General features: G+C 40.4%; 1 protein-coding gene across 2 annotated transcripts; it reads right to left on the minus strand.

Annotated features, from left to right (window-relative positions):
* Positions 1-2,461: 2,461 nt before the first annotated feature.
* On the minus strand, positions 2,462-13,244 carry nop9 (NOP9 nucleolar protein). 2 transcript variants are annotated; one of them, XM_026150442.1, is made up of 13 exons: positions 13,174-13,244; positions 12,979-13,063; positions 11,369-11,594; positions 8,998-9,234; positions 8,355-8,564; positions 6,350-6,457; positions 4,137-4,278; positions 3,850-4,042; positions 3,619-3,759; positions 3,327-3,446; positions 2,992-3,204; positions 2,786-2,891; positions 2,462-2,689 (listed from the first exon to the last, which is right to left on the minus strand). In XM_026150442.1, exons 3-13 carry the CDS (start codon positions 11,583-11,585, stop codon positions 2,535-2,537), a joined length of 1,842 nt encoding a protein of 613 aa, XP_026006227.1. In that variant the 5' UTR covers positions 11,586-11,594; positions 12,979-13,063; positions 13,174-13,244; the 3' UTR covers positions 2,462-2,534. The 2 variants fall into 2 exon arrangements, with proteins under 2 accessions (XP_026006227.1, XP_026006228.1); XM_026150443.1 differs by lacking the exons at positions 12,979-13,063; positions 13,174-13,244 and having other exon boundaries at positions 8,998-9,271; positions 11,369-11,584.
* Between the last annotated feature and the right edge of the window lie 8,133 nt (positions 13,245-21,377).

Here is a 21,377-nt window from a genome sequence, read left to right on the forward strand (position 1 = left end):
CCTCGCCCTGTGGGCTTGGCCCATGAGAGGTTGAATCTGAGTACGGCAGGACTCCCCCAGGGGGTTATAGCCACTATTCAGAGTGCTAGAGCCCCCTCCACAAGATCATTGTATGAGAACAAGTGGAGGGTATTTGAGGAATCGTGTGGGCTAAACCACATCTTGGCAAGCCCGTTAGCAAACAACGCATTTCCCACTGGATTGTTGAGGCGATCCAATTGGCTTATTCCAGCACGGGTCAATGACGGGTGACGCTGCGTCACACCCTTTTATAAGGAGGAGGGTGGCCCCTCCCTGACGCAAGCGTCACAACTGCCAGCCAACACTGGCTGGAGTAATGATATGGAGGCTTCTGAGGACAACGCTGAGAGAGCGTTCCCCATAGTGAGACAACTCACTCATATTATCAGAGAACAGGGGTTACGGAATAGAGTAACCTCAAGTTTTCTCATATACTTCTATAGGACCAGAAGTCTTTTTACAACCACAGCTATCGCCATCTGGTGGCCAAATAAAATGCAGGTTTGAGGCGCTTAATGCTAATTATGCTAATACTTAATGCTAGTGCTAGCTTAATTTTTCTTCAGTACTAGCATCTTTTTTCTTAAACTATTTATGGTTTTATACTCTCTATGAATGCAGCACTACTATTAGCATTTGTGGTTCCTAGTGTTTTCTCTATTACCTTAGTTAGTTATTTTTGTGTATTTTTTTGCTAAGTAAGCAAAATAGTTTTCTTATAGTTTTATTTTTGAAAAAGCATTTTGCTACAGTATCTGAAAATACAGTTCGCTTGATGTTATACGACACATGTTAGCCTGTTGGAAAAAGTAACATAGAAGCTAACAAGAGCACAAAGAATATACACATTAATGATATAACCAGGTCTATATCACTATCAGGGACAAACAGAGACTGCAGCGTGTTGTGCGCTCTGCTGAGAAGGTGATTGGCTGCAGACTCCCATCTTTGCAGGACCTGTACACCTCCAGGACATTGCGGTGTGCAGCTCGGATCTCAGCTGACCCTTCTCACCCTGGACACAGTCTATTTGACCTGCTCCCCTCAGGCAGGAGGCTCCGGTCCATCCGCACCAGAACCTCTCGCCATAAGAACAGTTTCTTCCCCTCTGCTGTTGGACACATGAACAATAACCATATGACTGTCCCCGCCACTAACACATGACCCTACGCTGTGTTCACTGTATCATTCCATGTTTGGCACTGATCACCACCTGCACTCATGTATATATCTTTCAACGTAGCACTTTTAATTCTTACTCTCATGTATATATCTCATGTATATCTCATGCACATATCTTTCCACGTAGCACTTTTAATTCTTATCCCTACTTTTATTTTTTCCATGTCTATTTAAGTGTTATTTATGACACCATGTTTGCACTGAAGCACCGCAGCAATTTCCTAATGTTGTAAACCTGCTCAACATTTGGCAATAAACCCCATTCTGATTCTAATTCTGATTCTGATTCTTCACTGCTGGTAATATCACTCTCTTTGGTTCAAGTGACTTATGTATTTGTGAAGTCAAATATACACATCTCAAAATATATATACGTGTGCAACCCTAGATTGCTAAATGGACGTATACAGGATCTATCAAAATATCTGGATATACCAAATCAGTCTGCCATAAATCTTAGTCAAGTTCCTTTACTGGGTTACTTTTGGAAACACCTTAATAATTAGCCCATTTTTATCATCTGTATTTTGAGTCTTTGTTTCATAAAATGGATTAAAAGGACAAGTGAAAGATGGGTGGGGGTATTCCACAAGGATTAACAGCTTTTAACACACCCACTACTGTATAGACATCATTTTGAGTACTTTAGTCTCTGGTTCTCTTCTGGTTGCTCTTCCCAGCCCTGTGATTCTTCTCAGAAGAGAAGCTCTTCCCAAATAAAGACTTTCCTCCTTCAAATCAATTTATGATCAATAAAAGGGTCTCCAACAACAAAACCTGCCCGCTGCTGAGGCACTGAGCAATTTTCTAACTGCCTGAATTTGTTTGCATTTCCATGAAAGAATCCTGAGGAAAGATGACATTTAGATGAGCTCAAGATTAAGATGTATTTCATTGTCAGACTCACTGGTGGGTGGTGGTGCTTTTTAACAAATGCTTTGAATCTGACTCCTTTTCTTTGTTACATCCCCAATCTAACAAAACCCCTTTTACATGTTTATTATGTGTGTGCCTAGTTAATGTGTAAATAAGGGGGATTCAGTAACTATTCAGCAACACACTAAAAATATGTTAAAAAGGGCCTTGCGTGCTCACACATTTAAACTAATGTTGCTCTAGTTAACTGAAGACCTCATCCATGGGATGAAGTCTAAAATGATACATGTTCCTACAGTGCCCCCTACAGGTCAGGCTGATTCATACAATCCATAGCATACATTGGGTAAAACTAAACTTTAATTCAGCACACACACAGATATTTTCAGATTTTTTTTTTTATTTACATCAAAAAGAAAATCACAACAAAACAATTCTTCACAAATATGCACTTGTCATTCAAGAATGTCACTGAAAAGCTTCCGCTTCTTGGACTCGCCCGTCTGAATTTCCTGCCAGTGGGCTCTTCTGTGTGCAAAGTGGGAGAGAGCAAATTTGGCCCACACGTGACGAGCAAACTGATCTGCCCTCAGCTGGCTTTCACTTGGAACTGAGAAGGGGAGGAGAGACAGGAACAGAAGTCATGAATAGGGAAGTGAGTCACAGGAAAAGTGGGATTCTGAGAGAGAATGTTTGTCATTATTACCTAGTTCCTGTGCGATACTTTGCCTCTGACCGACTGAAGAGCTGTTCCACACGGCTTCGAGTACCCGGCTGCCCAACCTGGAGCAGGCCATCTGGACGTACTGACCCTGAAACAACAAAGAGCGTGATACGGAAAGAGAATGATCATTAAAACTTACACATGTAATACTTGAAGTAATTTTGCTTTCTGAATTAAGTATCACGTACCTCAAGTCTCTTTAGGATCTTCCCCCTGCCCTTGTCACTGGATGTGGTGATTAGGGCCTGGAGGACGTGGCTGCCTGCGGGGTCAGTAGCCATACTGAGCAGGTCCGAAGGGCTCAGAGTGCGCAGGCTGCTGAGGAGGAGTGAGCGCTCCTTGAATTTAGCCAGTGCCTGGACCAGCCGGGATCCGTGGTAACATATGGAGGTCAGTGGGATCTAGAAAAAACCCTGACAACTGATGAAACATGTATTTTGGTGAAGCGCTGCACTGTTAGTCCAGCTGAAACGCCAACACTACAATTACAATCAAACAAATGTTTTTCCTCCCAGCAGTTTACCTCCGTGCTTATGTTGCCCTCTGTGGTGTCAGAGTGATAGTACACCTCATAGGTGAGCAGAGACATGAAGAGAGGGAGGCAGGCGACGTGTCTAGAGCCAGGCTCAGCGCAGTGGAAAGCCTGGGAGGCAACACATCGACAGGGCTTCATTATCCACAAATCAAACATGAAGTAGTTGTTATGCTCCATCAACACCAATCATAACACAGGGATAAATGAAAAAAAGGTTGTTCTAATCACTCAGGGCCCACGTGGGCCTGCACTTCAACAACAAACCCTCTTTTAAGCTTACATTGAGGAGGCATTGCATCATCTCGTCCTGCCTCTCTTCACTTTCTGCGCAGCTCTCTGCCAGCTGAACTATCACACCCATGTGACCTGCGGCCAAGATTGCCTCCACTCCCTGGACCAGCTCATCAAATATTCTCAGGAACTGTGGAAAAAGGAACGACACCAGGAAGCCGGTGAGAAAATTTCCAGCAAATCACCTCTCCCACGTTCTCAATCACAAGGTGTGACCTACCAGTTTGTATTTGGCAGATGCTGCTGTTAGCCTCTGGATGGGAAAGTTGGCGATGGGATGGAGGGCGAGGTCAACCAGCTGGCCCTTGAGATGGTTCTTGTAGAGCCCGCGGAGAAGTGGCTTGTGGGACAGCTGTATGATGGTCTCTATGAGGCGACTGGAGGCCTGGTCCTTCAGAAAGACTAGAAGCGGACTACGGGGAAATAAAAGTCACACAACACAACATTCTTAAAATAAAGAAAGAAAAAACACTCAGTGGTTCACAAACGCAAACTTTGGCCTCTTACCTAACTCCAGGAGCAGCGCTGCGACTCGTCAGGTATTCCATGATGCGCCGGAGGAGCTGTTTGCAGAGTTTGGGCCGTTTTCTGTGACACACAGTCAGCATGGTCTGGAACACTGCGCTGGCAACAGCGTCAGTCACACTTACTACAAAGAGAAGAAGCACCGTTGAGACTTCCTGCCAGTACAAAGGTGCCCTATCATGAACAAAACAAAAGATGCTTCCACACTGAAACACACTGTGTGTGAATACTTTAATACTGTGTAGTAGTAGTCTTCCCTGTCTTTGCAAGTGCGTGACTGCCACCAGCAGTACAAGAGTAAAACTGCATACACAAGCAGGTGTTATGTACTAACGGCCTTAACAAAATACACAATATTCACTGTTGCATGTTTGCAGCATTTCCACAAGTAGGTCCACCCAGAGGAGAGACCATCATAAGACTGAAACACTCTTCTTTCACTACAACTGCAAAATGTGATCGAGGCCACATTTTTAAAGAAATAGTACCAGTCAAAAGAAATTGGAAGCAAGCACTCATCTGAAGTTTTTTCATAATTTCTCTTTAAAATATCCCAATGGGTAAATGAATGAATAAGAATAAACCTAATTCCATACGGTTATGAAGGAGAAGAATTAGAAAATAAAATTGCTTTTTGTACCAGACTAATTTAATTAATGTAGGAGGGTTTATTTAATCGCAGCTATTAAGCAATTATCCTGGAAAAGAAAGGATGGATTGAATCCACAGCTGGGTACAGCCTCAAGTGGTCATTCGAAGAACTGCAGATTTAAAAAAAGCTGCAGGCTGCAAAAGAAAGAAAGAAAAAAAAACACTCCTGGTGGGCACCTCCTGTTCTTTTAACAGGCTTTGTGTCTTGGCAATCCTTCCAAACAAGCCGTACTTGTTCAGTCTTTTTCTACCTGTGCACTCATGAATGTTAATATTTAACATCTTAACTGTGGCCTGTCGTGTCTGAAATGTAGCTCCTGGGTTTTGTTGTCCGTTTTGTTTTTTCGCAGTTCCTTTGAGCATTGCAGTCTAAACTTGGGGTGAATTTGCTGGGAATCCTCTCCTGGGAAGAATTCCTTGAATGTTTTCCACTTGTGAATAATCCTTCTCCCTGCAGAGCGATGGACTCTAAATTGCTTGGAAATGGCCTTATAACCCTTCCCAGATTTTCGGGAGATACATAAATGTCATTTTGCACTGAGCTATAGTTTATGTTTTTATTGTTTAGCCATTATAGATGTTGTATTTGTTGACACCAGCTATATTTGTTAGCCTGGTATGATAGCTGGAACATAGGAAATACATTTAAAGGGAAATGCTGAAGTCTAAAGGAAGTTACACATAATGTTTACTACACAATTCCATACATGTTATGTTTAATTATCCACCTTTGGGTTTTTTGCCAAATGACAGAAAATTGTGAAATAAATGACAGAAAATTGTGAATATGTGTTCAAACTTTCGACTGCAACTCTATTCCCTCAAATTATAGACAAATAAAAAATTCTGATCACTCAACTCACACTGACATAAAAAAAAAATTTAAATTCACCAAATGCAGAAAACTGAACGTGCATTGGAGCCACACTGCATTTAATATCTCATTTTAATACAATTTATGTTACAAGGCCTGCTAAACTGCGTCTGCTGTGCCAGATTCCACCATTGCTCTGTCAGATTAATGGCTTACAGTTTAAAGCCTATAGTTTCAATCAGAGACTGTGTGTGTGTGTGTGTGTGTGTGTGTGTGTGTGTGTGCACGTTAACTAATGGAAAAACTGTGGACTAAACAGCATTTCTTTCTGACACAGAGCTCTACTAAAAGCCACTTAGGCTTCTCTGCAGCGTGTGCATTTGCCCTCACTTTATTTACTGCCCATTTCATTTTGTTTTGATATTACGACTGCAAGAATTTGAATTGAGCACATAAATTCTAAACACATGCTGGTCAGCGTTCTGTTCAAGACTGCCTTTAGGCAATTCCCCTTTGACTTTACTCCGAATCCTCGCCTGCATTCAAAAACAGCTTCTATGGTTTTCAGATTCCCAGAAAAATGTTACAAGAGTCAGGAGAGCACAGGAAGAGGGAGGCAACACTGCTGCTTTCTTTTTTTAATGACCTACTTAAAACATCTATCATACAACAACAGTTAAATTCCAACATAATAATAAAACCACCAATTATTTTATGAAAGATGACTTACAATTAATGTTTTCCATCAAGGTCTCTGTAAGATCTTTAAGCTCGTACCAGAAGGAAGTGGGAATCTCAAAGTCTGTCAGCTGAGGAGGGATGCTTCGCTCTTTTCCTCCTGGTTAAAAACAAGAATATGAACAGAGAAAACACGAAGAAGAAGAAGAAGAATATACCTCTTGGCATAAAGGGCCTGACATAGTCTCAAAAGAAAAGCGCACTGACAAAGCCAGCAGATCAAGAGCTGTATTTTTCTTCTGTTACATCTTGCAGAAAAAGAAACTGAAGTGAGACATCGGGCCAAATGGGAGAAATTGCTTTTTTTTCCGTAGGGTGAACCGAAAGCTCTTTCTCTGTATAGCAAATGTCAGCTAGTGCCAGTGTTGCCAATTAAGCTACTCTACATGCCTTCTCAGCCAATTGCTGCAATTTGTATCATAATTTGCACTTTTTCTCTGAGTCATAACTCAGTCAGCTCTTAGCATACACGCATTATGCATGTGTATTTAGATTCTTTTTGACTTGTGCTTCCTGGGGATCTCATTATCTCTAAAGCTAACAAATAAAGCAAGCTGGATCGCTACAGAACCTGGCAGAGAATAATCGTATTTCACGTGTTCTTTGGTGTCAGCGGATTACAGTGATAACAGCCTGTGCCTGCATGGGTATCTTGCAAAGTGGAACATCTAGAGGTTAACTCCGCATACTTTATGTGCTGCTAATTGGACAAAACGTAAAGATCACAAAAAACCCCCCAAAAAAACATGGATGCCGGCTTATTCTACTCATCTATGGGTGAAATAATGGATGTAGCTTCCAGGCCTGAAAACACAATCCTACCAACAGCTAAGTGCTTTCAATCTCCATTCTTTTATTGGCTAACAGGGGTACCTGGGTTACAAAAAGACTGTTTCTATAGAATCTATGGGAAAACAGGCCTTTGGCAGGACATATGTGAACATCTTAAACACGAAGTCCTGTTTCTAAATTATGATCATTATGATCTAGAAGTCAGACCAGAGGATTATCCAGAATATCTGATCCGGTTTGATCTCTGGCTCCTCCAGTCTGCATGCATATCCGCTGGAGGGTGAGTGTGTGTGAATGTTAAGAAAAGGTGTTTAGGCACAGAAAAAAGCGCTTGTACAAATGTGCGTTTAACAGGGTGAATAATAAAAAGTGCTTTGAGTGCTCGGTTAGTTTAGTCATTTATATTTTTCGGCTTGTTTGTTTTCCCACTTAACATGGCCTGAAAAAAAGACAGGAGCATCCTGCTGTGGAACTCAAAAACTGCTCAGAAAACAGCATAAAGTTGCTTCTCATTGTTGGAGGTCTAACAACCACACACGGTTCTCTGTTGCTGCATATTTTAGTACAGGGATTCCCAAAGTGAGGGCTGGAGCCCCACGGTAGGCCGTTAATGTACTGCGGGTGGGCTGCAGTAGGTACAGTTCCATATGCATATAAATGTATTTATGTAAAGAGCAAATTTAAACTGATGATAGGAGGTGGTTAGTTTGTGACATCACTCATTACTTTGACCTAAATTTACTGCTCTTGTATTGAAGTTTGTGCGATGGTTGGTACCAATAACAGCTCGAGCTGATTCAATTTTGTGAAAATCAGCTCAAGGTCAAGGTCACACCAAGTGTGAAAAGCAGCAAAGATTTTATATTACCCACAATTTTTTATGGAAATAGACAGCAATGAGGGGGCGTGAGCACCTAGGTTGGCTAAGGATTTGATCCAGACCTTCACTGTTTGCACCCAAGATCAAAGTTGACCTTAAAAAAATATATTCAAGAAACCAAATCAAGTGTAATATATGACATGAACGAGCAGAGAGAGAGTAGTGCAACACACTTTTTATTTTTTTCAATACGACGCCCTACAACTATAACCCTCAGGGGTAGTTGTTTTGAGTGTTTTGTTTAACTAATTAAATGGGAAAAAGTATCCACTAAAAATCGTCATTTTTTTCATACCAGCGTGAGTGTGTGTCTGCGTGCATTTACCTGGACGGGTTTCGGTGCGAGGTGGTCCGAGGCAGCCTCCCAGCACGTGTAAAAGCGTGCGGACCACGTGTGAGCCGTGAACATGTCTGATGAACTCGGCAGCGTTGTCCCTCACCACCTGACTGAAAGACAACACCTGAGCCTCCAACAGGCCACAGCTTTCTTCTCCCTCCTCCTCTGTGGGCGGAGAGGATTCCTTCTCTGAAGACTCTAAAAAGGACAGAGTCCTACCAGGAGTTAGGTTGGTGCGATTTTCTCAACCGCAGCTGTTCTCTGTCACAGTAGAAAATGGGAATGTTTTCCCTTCTTATCACTCTTATCCTTCTTCCAGCTTCCACAGTTCATTTCCCTCCCCCCCTCGCCTCACTCCCAACCGATCACTGGAAATGGCCGACCCTCCCTTAGCCTGGTTTGACTGGAGGTTTTTCCCTTTAAAAAAAGAGTTTTTAAAGTAAAGTAAAGTAGTGCTCACTCATAGGGGGTCATCTGATTGATGGGGTTTCTCTGAATTATTGTAGGTACCTTACCATATAAATCACTTTGAAGTTAATGATTTTGTAATTTACAGCTGTGTAAATAAAACTAAACTGAAGCTGAATTGATATTTCACTTGTAAAGCAAACTTACACTTGTGTGAACTTACCCATCCACCTGGACATCTGTCTGACTGCGCTCTCCACAACATGGCCTCCACACCGGTCACAAGAAACCGCCTTAAACTCTGAGCCCGATTCTCCACCCAGTTCAGCCAGCACCTCCCCGACCTGCTGGGGGCTGGACAGCGGGAGCAGCCGCTGCAGAGTGATGCTTCCGGTCCGATCTGTCGCCACCAAGGCCGCTTTACCTTTTACTTCTGTGAGGACATTCTCCACAAACATCTCTGTGAAAGACGGGGTGAGTATAAACAGAGAAGAAAGCTGCTGGAGTTAAAAGCAGAAATATAATGGAAGGAGGGAGAGGAAGCTGTTTGTTATGTTTAAGGTAAAATGATGCAATGGACGTGCAATGAGCAGTCATTTAAGATCAGTGCATGACGTGAATAAGTCGAGGTCAGTGCAAGAGACGGTTATATCCAGCTCCAGGCAGTTTTTCTTAAAGCAATTACTTAATGGAGGATTTTGCTCCAGAAACACACAAAGTACCAACTTTGCGTACTAACACATCACTTGTCAACACAATGAATTAATTAGCATAAAACAGAGTGGGCATCTTTGGTATGAAGTAGTGGTGGGTACTGTATTAAATAGAGATTAAAATAAATAAATAAAACGGACAGGGCGATCAATCACAGATTGAAACCATTTTTCAATTCAGGCTTCTCTCTTCTTTCTCCTCTTTTTCTTCATTATATATACACGTGACAGCAGATCTAATGCTAGTAAATAAACCTGCCATCTGCTTCGCTACATAAGCAACTGGAAAGGCTGGAGGTGATTTATGTGTCGCATTCACCATCGGCTCTGTGGCAGAGCAGAGCTGAAGATGTTCGCCAATGGTGGTCAGCTAATTCCTCCAACAGATGGTCGTTTGTGGGAATGCAGAAATTAATCAGTCAGAAAGCACAAGAACACAGCTTCTGAGCGACCTTCACAGTCTGGACCAAGCTTTGTGTGAAAACACATTTAATTAACTTATTGAACCCACCACCAATTATCTTCTAGTTTGTTATTTAAATAATCAAACCTCTCTTGTTTTGGGCCCTGATTCATGGCACCAGTGTATCGTGAATCGGGGGAGTTTGAGCTGTCTTTAGTTGTTCTTGCTCCACGTGGGGCTCAACTTCCTGTTATCCTCTTTTGGACATCCTGGTGATATAAACCAGGTGAGATCAACCAATAAAAAGCAAACTAATGTGGCGAGGAGCAGAGTTCAGAGGAGTTCGGCTGTGACATTCTGAGACAGGACATTTGGCATAAACAGTCGAGGTGCGTGCCATCCTGAGTAAAGAGTACACTGGAAACACAGGAGGTTTTGGGCCAGCCAAGATAGTACTTACACAAAGATTTGGCTCCCTGTAACCTGAACCTCTTCTCCAAAGAAAATTTAAGTAGAAGTGGTTAAAAAAACTTCCGAGAAGTGAGCCAGCGTAAATGTAGCATGAATGCTGACGCCACTTTAAGGACACAACCTTGAAGCAGCCAAACTGATGTATGTACAGTGCACAGATTATGTGCTGTGCTCAAAACTCACAAATATTCAATCTACTATACATAAACAGCTCAAAAAAATAATTAATTACATTTTGTAGCTCTGGCAGTGCTCAACCTGTTCCTCCTTGCACAAAGAAGCAGGTATCGGTCCTGCTGATAGTTTAAGGACCTTCTATGGCCCTGTCTCCTAGAGTAACTGCCTGTCGCATGAAATCTACTCCATGCTCCTGAGACTGTGCTGGGAGACACAGCAAACCTTCTGGCAATGGTACGTATTGATGTGACATCCTGTAGGAGTTGGGCTACCTGTGCAACCTCTGTAGGGCCCATGTATCACCTCATGTTACCTGACCCTAGCCAAAAGCAAAACTAGTGAAAAATGTCACCTGTACAGACATTCCTGTTTCAGGGCTTGTCTCATTGTTTCCCCTCTAGTGCACCTGTTGTTAATGCCATTAACACCAAAGCAGCTGAAACTGATTAACAGCCCCCTCTGATACTTGACCGACCAGATCAATATCCCGCAGTTCAAGAAATGTGAAAAAATGATTCGATTTATGAAGATGGAATAAGTAAATGTACACCTTGGAAAAAAATGCATTTAATGAATTGTCAGCTTATGTGTTTCTTCTCTACAGTCTAAGTCTGCTTCAGCAGACCTCATCCAAGCAAAGCCGGCAGAGGATGCTCCACATATCACTAGTCTGTGATTTTCTGTTCCCTATGGCAGCCAAGTTCAAAAGATAAAGTTCATGAATCATGGCTGCACATGGTGCTGTGTAATGTGACCTTCTGCTGCACCCCTTATTTAAAGTTCCAGTCCTGTGCTTTACTCAGATCCCCAGAAAAAAAGACCTTTCTCACCTCTCTCCTCATCATCTTCAAAGCCTTCACTGAGCCTTTCTCCGACACGGCGGAAATAGCCCACACTGAGGGCGTCCAAGCGCTTCTTGCCACCCTGACCCTTCTCTCCTTTTGGACTTTCTCTCCTCTTCCTCTCTCCTCCTCCATCTTCTCCGGGATGCCTCCTCTTCTTTCCTCCCCCTTTCTGTGGCTTCTTGTCTTCTGCTTTTGACAGCATATCTTGAACCTTTAACCACGAGGATACAAGTGAAATATAAAGCTAGTTTCTAAAGCAGATTTGAACCAATTAACTACATAACATATCTCATTACACTGCTGCATGTTTGCTACCAGTAAGACAGATTATTATACTTCAATAGATATATAGTACTTGATCAAACCCTCATTTCTTTATATTTTGCTTCCACAGACCCAGATGTTCTTGTGATTTCTAAAGAGCTCTTGAGCGAAGGCTCTTTGGGCTTCAGGCTCTTTGAAGGTCTTCCAAAGTTTTCTTTGGACACTGGCTGCTTATGTAATCATTTGTCCTCATACCTCACCATTTTCAGAGTTATTCAAGCATTAAAAACAAAACAAAAAATACCTAACTTAAGGGTTGAACCAACGCTGTGTCTAAACATAAAAGACAACTTAGCAGAGAATCAGTTTTACACTGGTTACATTTTGTTATCAGCTGCTAAAGATAACGCAATTTGACCAGCATAAAATGGTATCTGTGCGGCGAAAAGGTGATTTCCAAAGAAAAAACAAGTGATTCTCCGAAGAAAATCTAATAAAAAACTATTTAGGGAACATTTTAAGGACAAAAGAAGCATTGGGAGGTCTAAAAAGCTACCTACAGCAAGCTAACAGTATCTGAAAGTCATGTCTTTCAGAAATCGGAAAGAACACTTATGCAAAGAACCTGAGAGATGGATGATGATTATGCTGAAGCCTCATCGGAAATGGTTTCAGTGAAAGAGTGGCTAGAAAAAAAAATCTTAAGGAAGGGAAACAGGGAGAACAGACTGAGGAATACCATATTACTCAAGAATGGGACTAAAGATCAGCAGGAACAGGACTTTTGGAGTGATTAATAAAAATGTTTGGTTCAAATCGTTGTCAGCATATCAGAAGGAAGTAAGGAGAGAAGGGAGCTTGCCTAACAGGGTCCAGGCTGGAATAAAGAATACCAAATACTGACTTTCAAACCCATTAGCATTGCACACACTGTTTTTTTGCTCTATATACTCTCTTTCCGTGCATATTTGCAAGTTTCAATAAATAGCTGCACCTATTTTGCACTTTCCTAGCAACATATACGGATCAAGATTGTACTTTAAAAAGCTGTTACAGGTAAAAGGTAATATTGGCATAATGTTAAAGTGGCTACAAATAAAGCTGTCATTATTTTAGAAGGAGTTCGACTAAAACATGCAAACAGGCACAGGGACTGTCCATGCTAACGTGCTGCACTCCAAACAACAACACAAACTCTCGAAAACGTTGCCAAAATAAAAAAAAACGATGGTTTCCCAAAATGTTAAAGAATGACTAAACCACACTGCTAAGTTACTCTGCGGAAAAATGTGTATATTAATATCGTTTCTGTAAAGCAACGTTTTACTCACGTGTGAGAGAAGTCAGACAGAAGCACTGTGCCGTTGACGCGTGATGATGACGTAACAGCACGCGGACAAATATTATTACAGTTTCCTTAAAGATTAATGAATGGATAAAGAAATAAACAAATACATAAATAAATAGTTCACCATGCTCGAAAAGGCTTTATTTATGTAGCCTAAATAAAAACTGGTTGTATTTACCGTAACTAGCACGTCGCTGTCTTTTCTTCAATGTCCTTATTGGTTGACACCAGCAGAGGGCAGCATAGCTACTTTCCTGAAAGGCTGATTCGGGACGACCTCTCGATGGGGGTTCAGAGGTGTGCCCAACAGGCATATGAGTCAATTAAAAAAAAAACCTGTGATAATCAAATGTCGACATCTTACACCATCCCAACCCACAAAACAGAACAGTCTCGTTGGGCATAAAATAGGAAGCCACTTTTAATGTTCTTGGGATTTTTAACTGGCAGCAAGGTTATCAAATTAAACCTCATAATTCTCAAACAAAAAACGTGCTTTTTTCATGGTAGCAATGCCATAATATCACAATTTGGCGTCATAATTACACAAAAATGATATGACGTTGATTTAAAAATAAAAACAAAAATTTATTTTTTGGGCAGATTGAGCTCAAATGTGTTACAAGAGCTACTGAAAAGGTTTGCCTAAAGGCATAAAATAAAATAAAAATAAAATAAAGGACAAAATCAACATAGTACCTTTTTTTTCTTAATATCACAGTTATCATCAACACATGGTTATTTCAAGGTTAATAGATACATTCCACAAGTGAAGAGAGAGCTCTAACCAAATCAGTCAAAATGCAGTTTTACTGCATCCCACCTTTTTTGCATTTGTATTTAGTATTTAGTATTTATTTATTTATTGTCATTGTCAAGAACAATGAAATTGCGTTTGGGGCTTCCATACAACCCAAAAAAAAGAAGAAAATAATAAATACCCCTTAAAACCCAAGTGTACATATTTAACCCAGTGTGACTCCAATGCAATAAGACAATCCTTAGCAATAATGTTCGTAGAAATTCAGACAAAGACCTGAGAAACATGACAAAATACAACAATGCAACCCATTCAATATTATTGTACTGTGAGATATGATATCAGATATGATAGTTATCTATTTAAGAAAGAGGGGGGGGGGGGGCAGGAGGGGGAAGAGAATAAAGATATGATGCACCAATGCAGACCAGTTCATTGCTATTAAGAAGTTGGATATGGTTATTGTCCGTGAGAGGGGGGCAGAGAGTTCAGGAGCCTCACAGCCTGTGGATACAGGCTGTTGGCCATTCTGGATGTTCTGGCCTGTATAGACCTGTACCTTCTCCCTGAGGGCAGCAGATGGAAAAGGTGGGGGCATTGTTTCCTAATAACTGTTTGTTCATGGGTTAGTGGTTTTATTGCTCAGGGCAGAACATTCTGGATTTCTGCTGGGACTTGACTGTAGTGTAACGGAAAAACAAAAGCCCATTCATCTGAAACTACAAAAAATGACATATCCGTGGCTACAGTAAATGTTGCACAATTAAATGAATCAGAGGTGATGTAAGTTAAGATTTTGTCATCTGTCTCCATCTCACTCTATCCCCAGCTTCCTCTTCCGTCACACCAACCCTCTGCATGAACCCTCCGTGAACCTTCTCTGCGGTGTTCCTGTTTTCCTCCTGCCTGTCAGCTTCGTCTTCATCATCCCAAAGTCTCCATCCTCACTTACCAATCTACCCCTCCTGACTTCCTCAGTTCCACAGTTCCTTCCTGTTGACATCCTATCACATTTCTCTAGATCCACAATGAAACAGTGTAACTTGTGAACTTCTCTATACTTCTTCATCAACACTGCTGCTCGCTGATCATCACCTCTCCCCTTAACCTAGCTTCAACAGCGTAGCTTCACGGTTTGACTCATCAACGTTATCCCTCTGTAGTTACTACAGCTCTGGACCTTTGTTCTTGAAAATCAATGCCACTTCACTTCTTCTGCATTTCTCAGGCATCCCCTCACGCTCCAGAACTGTGTTAAATTCTGTTCAAATGTCCTCTCTCTGAGGCATCTCCATGACATCTGGACCACCCGCCTTTCCACTCTTCATCCTCTTCACAGCTACCCTCTCATCCTCCTTATTAATCCTCTGAACTTCTGTCTCTCTCGTTTTCTTCATTTATTCAAAGCACATTTTTCCTAACACACTCTCTTCACTTTTTAGTGTATTTCTACCTTTGATACAGCTCGATCTTTCTATCGAGCCAATCAGTACCAGTCCTGTTCTCCTTCCATGTGTTGTATCTAAGAAAAATGATCTCACACAAGGAGATGTTGGTAAAGAGAAGCATTTAGAGATGTGTGGTATTAGAAATGCCAGCCAATCCATACAGAAAATAGAAAGAAACATAATCAGCTGCTGGGGAGATTTAGAAGATTTGTGACATTATGGACAAGTGCATACTTTTCAGTTCACATTGTTATGCTGGATTAGCAATTCCATTAATGAAATTTTCAGAAAGGAACAAGCATGGTCCAGATTACTGAGTGGATGTACAGGAGGCAGAGATCGGCTATAGCTTACTGTCTCAGCTTGCCTGTTTGTCAAAGCTGCCACACCCTTAACTTCAACAAAATGTCAACAAAATCCAAATTGATGCTATATTGACAAAAAAAAAAAAGAAAAGAAAGAAAGATGATACCTTGTACAATTGTTAAGAATGAAAAATTCAGCTAGAAATCCCAAACCATTTTTATACTAGACTTTAAACAGTATTTATGGGAGAGTGCTGTTGGAGCCAGTCTCAAGTAACAACAATTACTTATCCTTCTGACGCCAGCGTGCTTCTTCTGGCTAGGTGACGCATCTGTGGATGCAGTAAATGGCTGGGAGTGCTGTTAGAGGTGATGTAAGTCGAAATATTGTGCTTTCAGATGAGAAATGCAGGTTCTACTTTTCACAGGTAAATGATGCATGCAGAGGAAACAAATAAAAAACCCACAGGCAGCTGTAGCAGAAAGGAGACTATTTACAGATTTTTAGCCATTCAGAGCCATGACACAGTCAGCCAGCAAGTGCAAAAGATTTGTCAAAATTATGTCCTATCCATAGACTGTATACAAAAGATGGAAATGACCATATTTAAACCGGACGGTGAAAAGTCATTTAGCTGACGCGATCAATCTGGATTATCAAATCGCACTCATAAGTGCTTGTCCACAACTGCTAATTACTGCTAACAAGCTAATAAATACACTAATAAAACTGTAATTTCCCTTATAAAACCTCGAAACAGGCCAATTTATTTATCAGATCATAAATAGCTCAGTCACAACTAAGCTCTGGTGATGCCTACCTAACATCAGCTAGCCTGTTTTGGCTTGGCTAACACCCCTAACATTAAGCTTAAAAAAATCTAAATACAAAGGTTATTTCAGAAATACATGTGTTGTACAGTTCTTAAGAAGGAGGAAATTACCAACAGGGCCAAAACCATTGTTCTGTGCCAACCTTTAAACTTCAGTCATGGGGTGGGGTTTGTTTTCAGAGCTAGCCTCAAGTGGCCATCAGAGGAACTGCAGGCTTTGCAATTCCGTGTTCCTTTTTCAGTCCTAGTTCATCGTAATATAACATTGTAGTTTTAGTCATGATGAGTAAATGCAAATTGTCCAATAGATAAAAGGCTTACATCCAAACCTTTAGTCTACTTTGTTGCTGCACTGTGTTAAGATTCAGATAGTAAAAGTTGAAACCTCCACAGGGCTTTTTTTCTACACAAAAATAGATCAGGAATCAATAACTCTGTTAATAATGAACTGGACATATAAACAGAATTGATAAAAAAAAGTCCTAAATAATATTCACATTCCTTCTTATCAGTATGTAGAATCTGCTTCCATTTAATTGGCCATTGAGGCTAAAGCTGCACAATACAAGGAGACTAAACAAATACGTTCAGAAAGCTGTCTCAGTCCTGTGGGTAGAGCTGGACAATCACTACACAGTCGTGCAGTGGAGGATACTGTCAAAACTTCTCTCTACCATTTATGTCTCCCACCTTTTAAATAGTGTTTGGTTTGCTAGAGGGGCATCATTATCCCACCCAGAGGATGAGATAGACTAAAGGCTCCGCTGAACATTACAGGACATTACATTACATCCTTCGTGCTTAAGCTATACAATTTTCACTTTCCACAATCTGGAGCAACAATTACCCTAAAGGGATTAATGAAAAGGTTTTTTTTTGAGCAGCCTGTGCTTGATAGCTTGCTTACATTAGCATTTAGCTCTAAGCAACAACCAGATCTAAATCTCTTTACCACTCAGCCTGTACAGCCTAACTACAGGTTTGATTGCATTCCAATTAGTCTAGTTCCACTTGAAAAGAGCTCAAGCAGTATATACAACCATAAAGTTTTAGACAGACAATGTCCGGTCAGTTTTGCAATCTGTATACTATAGAACACACTCTGTGATCCACTCTCGATTTAGATAAGTCCCTGAAAAAGGGTACTTGCTATCAGAAAGCACATATCTCTGCCTTTAACTCGGAGAGCTGAATCATGCATGAAAGAGAATCTTACTTTCTCTGGATTTGCTCATTTTAAATTGTGGGAACAAAGAACTGATAGCGGGGACGCAGGAGAACAGAGATATTGTTTGTTCTCCAGCAGAGTTCCTGTCGGCTCTGTCTGTTTGTATTCATCTCCAGAGCAACTGCAGCAGTGCATGAATCAGCCTGAACATGGCAAACTGTGAAGGAATGCTTCAATTATGAAAAAAGAAAATCCCGTCTATGCAGGCGTGCAGCATAGACAGATTTCATCACATCACTATAAAACAGACAGCTGTTGATGTCATGCGCTGAATCTTGTTGAGTCATGTTAATCGGGGCAACAGCAGAACTTTGAATGTTAAATCCTCCACTCCCATTTACCAGGCTTTAGGTATGACGTTTGTGTCACGCTTAATGAAACATCTCTCTTTATCTCAGGGTTGAATTCTTTATTAAAGATGGGTGGATGAGGTGGAGTCACACTATGAGTAAACTAGTTTAGATGCTGGTGATGGCAACAAGCCTAACATAAAAAGGGGTACAGCTAGCTTGTTCAAAAGGTGTTTTTTTTTTTTCAAACTCCCTACCAAATAAAGTACATGGGTTGTGTCCATAAAAGCATTTGGTAAACAAGTTCTCCACTGAGCCCAAGGAGTGCTCATAGACAGCATAAAAGATGGATCCAGCCTAAGGGGCTTAAAAGTGAAATCAAGTGCCTCAGACCTCTGTTGTTTTTAAATGCCACCAAGAGGCAATAGCTGTGTTTGCACAAAGACTTCCAGCAAATAGCTCAACATACTGAACATGATACAATCACCAGTTGCAAAGGGAAAGATGTGTATTTCCAAACTGGTTGATAAATGGTTCCTGGAGGTTGTTGCCAGTCAATGGGTTGCAAAGAGGCTGTACCAAAAAAAAAAAAGAAAACGCCTTATGATCGCTTTGGTCAATGGCAGATTGCTGCAGTCACCTTAAGTTTGCATGGAAGGTCCTGACTTGTCTGCAAACACTTGTTACCTAAATGCCGAGCAGTAAAAGTTGAAAAAGTGTGATGCAACCCAGAAACTGAGCACGTACACTTTCAAAGTAAAGGTTGCGAAATGAGTGATTAAACGTAAAAATCCATCACGAGTGGAAGATGTAATCAGATCAGATAGGATGCAGGATTAATATTACAGAGAAAACTTTTGCAATGGATTTATTTCTCCACCCTAGAGCTAAATCCACGTCTATCTTCTTAAGCTTTTAAAGGAATAAAGTGTATAAAACATTCTTTTCCTGAGCTTGAGTGGTTCTATTTCTAGCCAACAAACAACTTTGTCTGGTTGCTAAATAAGACACTTAGCTTCAGAACTTAGAACAGATCAAGATAATCTATCCCGAAGGTAAAAATAAAAAAATAAAAAATTAGCTTACTAATACAATGTAGCTTTTTAAAAGAAATTTATGTGAAACATTCTAGAAATATTTTTTTACTTACTTTATTTTATTAATTGATTTTCTTGTTTTTAGCTAGCCCTCTATTATTTTAAACTCCCCTTATTATGCTAAACTGATCTGTTTCCAGGCTACTTCTACACAACATCATCTATGTCTATGAATTAACACATAAGAGACAAATTATCTAATTAATTACATAATTTCCTAAATAAAGACTGAATACAGAGAAAATAAAAAGAGGCAAATGGCAACTGATTGCTTCTTCATTACAAATGTTTAATGAGGGGTTTTGATTTTTTTTTAGTTTTATATTCTTTTTTTATTCAAAATGCTTTACTTCTCCTCTTCCACTTGTCTTCCAGTCTTTATGCAAAAAAAGCTATCCAGCCCACAGATAAAAGAACTGCCTTAAGCATTCCTTTAGCATAACATGGTCTTTTTTTATTTTCCCTTTCTTCTTATGTTAAACTCATAATGTGTGCTTTGGCTCTCTGTGCTTTTTTTAATCCTCTCGCCACTGAAAAAAGTCAGTGGAACTTGGTTACTTTTTAACAAAGACACACCAATACAACACATACCAAAAATATTCTCACAGACACAGGGTCAGTCCAACAGTAACCTGCTGTGTGTTTGCTGAGAAAAAAAAATCCAATTGTAAAATGATATACAATAAATGACAGCCAATGTTTTTCACTTTTTGTTCTTAATAAAAAATGTATATAACACACAAATAAAAGGTTTCTTCCAACTCCTAATAAGTTATGTCTCTCACAGCCAGGAAGTTTCCTTTGGCCCGCTGCTGGGTGTTTAGTTTCCCAAGTACAATATAAGAACAAGGGCCCAGTCCCATCTGTTATACTCAGATACTCAGCGAACCCAAGTCACCTTTATGTTTCCTCTCACGCCCACCGCTCTGCAGAAGCCGCAAATGTTGTCTGAGCCATTTATCATGCTAGTGCCAAGCCAACAGAATCAAGAATAAGACTGGTAAACCCTCTGCACTTTTCAAAATACAAATCATGACAAAAATCTATGGTTCTTAGCTGCTATTTCTAATTATATTGTAAAAAAAATGCATTAGGCCTTTAATTTCTGCATCAAATGGTTCAAATAATAACAGCCCTCTCTCTTAGATTAGACATTTATGAATACATTTCTGTGTTCCATTAAGTCCCTAACTAAATGTTAAACTCATGTTCCGGACTTGTGGCTGTGCTGTTTACTGTGTCTTTGCTGATGCATTTTGCAGGCCTTCTCTCTTCAACCCCAACCCAGACTGCTTGACCCAATATGCCTGCGTCCTGTGACAGAAGATAAAGTACTATTAAATCTACCACCTCCAGAATGGTCAATGCTGTTTTTTCTTTTCTACGTTTTTTCCCCTCTTGGACTGACAGATTGAAAGTTTTCGCTCAGGCATACAGTGCAAAAACATGCCTTAACTCATTGTTACTCAGCCATGCTGGCACCTAACTTGTACCTTTGCCGAAGGTACATTTAGTCCAACACTTAAGTTCACTCTTGAATATCTTTAAAAAATAAAGAATTACGAAGGTTCACACCAAAATTTTAAAACTTTGTAAACCAACATCAGGATACTCTTCCTAAGGTAAAACCCAGACTTTACTTCTTGTATCCCCACAAGCTCACATGTTCACTGACAATTAGATTAGCTGCAATGAAACTTGGCAACACGTGTGGTCCGGGGACAGATGTGTCCTAATGATTTCCAGCATGGCTGAATGTTTTGAATGTGAACATGGAAAGTATGAAAATAGCTGTTCTTAGTGGCTCATATTTGTCCAAAGATCTGGAATACTACAGAGGTTCTCCCATTATAAAAGAGGGGAACCAAGTGACTTAATTGTCATGCCTAGGAAAACCCCCGGCATTGCTATAGTAACTTGTAATGTCTGTTACTGCTTTAAATTTAAATACAGTACACAGCATGTCAGGTGAAATTGTAGCTATAGAACACAGTGAAATGAAAAAAAAGTGATATACTTTATCGCCTAAACGTGGATTGAGCTACAAGAATATCAAACTGTATACATCAACATATGCACCACATTTTTAAAAAGGTTAAACTTATGCATCTGCAATTTCATCCGGAAACATGTTTAAAGGATATATTGATAATAATAAGACCAACATTTACATTTAACATCACCTAAATATTTTGCTTGCTTATGGCAGCCCTAATTCTAAGTAATAGTAATTTGTAATGCCTTACTGTAGCCTGTGAGAGCATTTCTCTCCTCTAGATGTAGCTGATTAAGCAACCATCTAATGCTGATTGGTACAGGAGGGCAGGTTTTGATATTTATCGGGCTGTCTGTGTCATCATCACCACGATCTGGTATGACTTCATAATTCTATTCTGCCAAGCCACAAAGCTGCTGATGCAA

This window comes from Astatotilapia calliptera, chromosome 18, assembly GCF_900246225.1.
Source record: "Astatotilapia calliptera chromosome 18, fAstCal1.2, whole genome shotgun sequence".
Lineage (NCBI taxonomy): Eukaryota > Metazoa > Chordata > Actinopteri > Cichliformes > Cichlidae > Astatotilapia > Astatotilapia calliptera.